This window comes from Poecilia reticulata, linkage group LG3, assembly GCF_000633615.1.
Source record: "Poecilia reticulata strain Guanapo linkage group LG3, Guppy_female_1.0+MT, whole genome shotgun sequence".
Taxonomy (NCBI): Eukaryota; Metazoa; Chordata; class Actinopteri; order Cyprinodontiformes; family Poeciliidae; genus Poecilia; species Poecilia reticulata.
In genome coordinates, this window is record NC_024333.1 from 14,695,057 (window position 1) to 14,699,171 (window position 4,115).

Sequence of the window (4,115 nt, forward strand, 5' to 3'; positions counted from 1 at the left end):
ATATATACACACACACACACCCTTCACAGCTGAATGACAACAAACTGATGGAAGCTAGGGCTGTGTTTGTCTTCATTTCTCAAATCACTCTGACACACCTGGCATGGCACACAGCAACACAAGAGCTCTCTGTTACTATGGTAACATGTGACAGGGAGCTTGGTGATTGGCTGCTGAGGCTCAAAGTGACGGTGTGAAGAAAATGGAGAGAAGACAAAGAGAAGAGGAGGAGGAGTAAGGCTGATGGAGAGAGAGGTTAGCTGAGTGACGGGTTCAGACACACATGCACTCTCACACACTCATGGACACACCTCCAACTGAACCTGGTGGGTTCTGAGTGGAACCCACACACACTAACTCTACATATTAACTTACATACAGCTGAGACCATGAAATTAATTCAATGACAAGTTCGTTGAGTTTAAACTTTTTTAGCCATCATGACCACTGATGGATGAAATTAGTAACTTTCTCTATAATGTTTCTTCTGGAAAACCAGTCTACAAGCAGCCATCTATGTGGATGTAACTTGGATCACTTGAGATTCAGACTCATCTTCCACACTGTGTGACATCTCCCCCAGCATAATGCTGTAGGTCCTGTCAAAGCCGCAGAGGAGCGTAACCAATAAAAGACTTAATCTGGTTCAGCAGGTCTCCAGTAGTTGAAGTTCTGCACAGCTCATCAGATTTGTTGCTACCCCACAAACCCTACATTGTTTATTCTGGTTCCTGTTGAAACAGCCACGTTTGTCCCAGACAGCTGACTGTAAATTAGTTGGCACTTCACAATAATCTGAAATGATAAAATAACCAACAAAACTCTTATTTGGGGTAGCAGTTGCCACCCCAAATAAGAGCCTTGCCACCCCAGTTGGCGACTATGAATTCAATAAATAGTTATGGCAAATCGGACATTAAGCGCATGAATCTCGTTTTTCCGATAACATTGAATGCAACACAATGTAACCTGACACCCACTGCTAAGTAGCGGGAAGTGCGAGAGAAGGACAGAGTGCGAGTCAGCAGCATTTATGGATATGTATTACTGGACTGGACATTACATGACTTATGCGCCACACATGCGCCATTGCTGTCCATTGAGTCAGGAATATCGGTGGTCAGGAAAATACCACACTTACGCAAAGAATCTGTAAAAAAACGACGCAATGTTTAGCGGTTAATTCAACCCTATGACAGCCATAGATAACAAGGTTGAAGGGTTTCATATTTAACAGATGAGGAAAAAGTTTTAATTTAGAGAAAATATTGAGAAAGTGAGCAGTGAGTCAGTTATGCTAGCCTAACTGTTGTTAGCCTGCTATTGACTTTGATAACCTTAACATGTGCACGGGTCCTCGTGTAGGGTAAACCCGACACAGAGCGAGAAAAGGCAAAATAGAAGTGGTTTTGTCTAGTTTGGTTCTTCACCTGTTTATCAGCTTTATTGTACCTTTATTGTGGCGCACTGCAGCCACTGCAATTCCTAAAAGTTAAACAAACAACAAAAACTGAACTAATCCCCTCTGTTCGTAAAACATGGTGATATTTATTACAGTCATCAAACTACGGCTCCTACAGCATATTTAAAATAAAACGATTGACCAATATAAGAGAAATTTGCCCCTTCTTACATCTTGACAGAACTAACAGAAACCAAACTGTTTATAGATTTGTATCACAGAGAATTTATCAAACACTGGTTTTCTCATCTTTATTTTAAGTCGAATTTAATAGATATATCTGATAATAAATGATGGCACTACTAATATTTTTGTGACAGATTTCTGCTCGTCCTTCATTGGGATAAAATGGTTGTCTGGACATAACTCAATGCATCACATAGCAACTAATAGGCGCTGTCCAATACAGAAATACATATCAATTACTGTATTGATATGTATTACTATATTAAAGACGTAAAAAAAATTAACTACACTATATTAATAAATTGTATTGAAGCCTACATGAAGCTCATTTTGAAACAATGCAAGTTAAAAACAAGTAAACAAGTAACAAGTAAATTAAGTCTAATGTTACGTCTATGTATATGTAAGCTAAAAGTGAGAAAAGTGACACACACACATATACACACACACACACACACGCACACGCACACGCACACACACACACACACACACACACACACACACACAGGGGTGAAAGTAGTTTTAAATTCTTGGGGGTACTATGACAAAAAAAATAAAAAGAACACACAAACATACATACATATATTGCCTCTTTGTGTGCCTTGGAGTTTCTGTGCTGATTAATTTTTTTGTGAAGCAATAAAAGCTGGGTAGCTCTTGAATTGCTACAAAATAAAGCTGTATTTCCTTCAGTTCACTAGCTGCAATGTTGACACCTTGAGATGCCATGAGACCTAAACTCTGAACATCATGGCACTGAGTGCATCCCAGTTTTCCATGTCTGGCATTTAACCATTCATTTTAGCTTTTAAACTGGTTATATTGTTCCTGTGTCCAGACAGAGGGATAATCAGTAGCCCAGTATCATGACCTGTTTGTTCTGAAGATCCTGCAGCTTCCACTTCATCTTCCTAACATGGCGCCTCCTCACCCTGACTCTCATACTGACAGGAGGAACCACAGAGCTCTGTTAGGTTAAAGCTCATCTTCTGAAGTTGGGATGTTTTTCCTCCAACAGGTTCCAGAGGAACCACCTCAAACCAGACGTTGGACTGGATTTTATTTCATTTGTGAATGTTAGAGCCTCATTTTCAACAGTGGAGCTACAAAGGTTGAAAAAGGTTATCATTTTGGAGAAAATCTCATCAACATCAATATTTCCACTAAATAAGAGGCAAAAAACAAAATTGTTTGATATAAAGGAAAAGCCTCTCAGACTCTGAGCCCGACAGCACCAAACAATTTTTTTATATTAGACAATTAATTTAATTTCACATAATTATCGCGGTAGAAGCCATTTGTTTGTTAAATACTTAATGAAAAAAAAATATATATGTTTGATGCTTGTTGTAAATGACGTATACTCACAAAGAACGAGGTAATTAGTTCAAGTTTGTTGTTTATTGAACGTTCAGAAACTACAGCGGTTGTGATGAGCCACAGCAAAGGTAAAACAACCTGAAAAGGTGATCAACTCAAAACCACTCGCACCTTTTTACTCTCCGTCTCTGTCATTTAAGCACACCCGTTGCCATGGCAACCTCCTGCGCTCCACAAGCCGGCCCGAGATTATGTTAAAAATATAACATTCAGTCCGTTACGATATTAGGCTTGCAGGCTTGATATTTATTTTACGATTGTAATAGAGTAGTTTATTGCCCCTCAGTGGCAAGAAACACCGACGTTCCTGTTCTAGGAATAGTTTTGGTATGCCAACTTATCAGGACGTCTAGAGCTGACATCACACACTGAAGTGGTTGTATTTTGTTTGGCGTTCCACCATTAAAAAGGAAGAACCCGTATCCGCATCTCTTCTGTCTCTTTCCAACCCAGAATATCACAACTGGCGACGAGGAATATCACAGCAATCATTAATAAGCTTCTCATGAACACAGAGGTGGTTGATTAGTTCATTTTAAACTCCTGCTCTGCTAGTTATTTTGCCATAGAACCGAAACGCACAGAATTGCACAAGAACTTGTTGAAACAATAATTACTGAGGTTATTATTGCTGTTGGGTCATTAATTTGAACACGTTTTATTGATTTTTTTTGTTGCATTTCTTTCATAAAGTTACGAACGTTTTAAGCCAATCAGAGGAGGACGTGCTGGCCTCAGCGTCCTGGCGGCGTGCAGTTTGTCACTTAATGCTGAGATGGACTCAAAACCTTCCGCAATCGACTAGTTGCACCGCTGTTCTAGTAAAGCACGAAGAGTTCAGAAACAATATGAAATGAGAAAAAAGGTATTTATTAACTGATCAAGTCGTGTTTTGGATTGTTCTTGAAAAACTAATCAGTCACGCCTGATTAGTGGGTGCTCTCACGGCTGCACAGTGAACCCATTCATGTTTTACAGCAGACAGCCGCTCCCCTCTCTTGCAGGTACTGCGTACCCCCTCTAAATCTTTTAGGGGTACGCAGTACCCTGTCATACCCCCTTACTTTCATCCCTGTTTTATATATAT

At 39.7% G+C, this 4,115-nt stretch overlaps 1 protein-coding gene across 3 annotated transcripts in view; it reads left to right on the top strand.

Moving 5' to 3' along the window:
* The window catches only part of ccdc102a (coiled-coil domain containing 102A), a 94,709-nt gene that overhangs the window by 87,857 nt on the left and 2,737 nt on the right, over window positions 1–4,115 (top strand). The window contains exon 10 of one of the 3 annotated variants that reach the window (XR_001776476.1): window positions 155–255. The exons of 1 other annotated variant lie outside the window; for it this stretch is intronic. Coding sequence is in view for 1 of the 2 variants with exons in the window: in XM_008405027.2 (XP_008403249.1) it covers window positions 155–197 (43 nt within the window). In the remaining variant the exon portion in view is untranslated. Of the gene's footprint in view, window positions 1–154; window positions 913–4,115 lie in introns of those variants that run through there. One more of the 3 variants, XM_008405027.2, reaches the window with a different exon arrangement.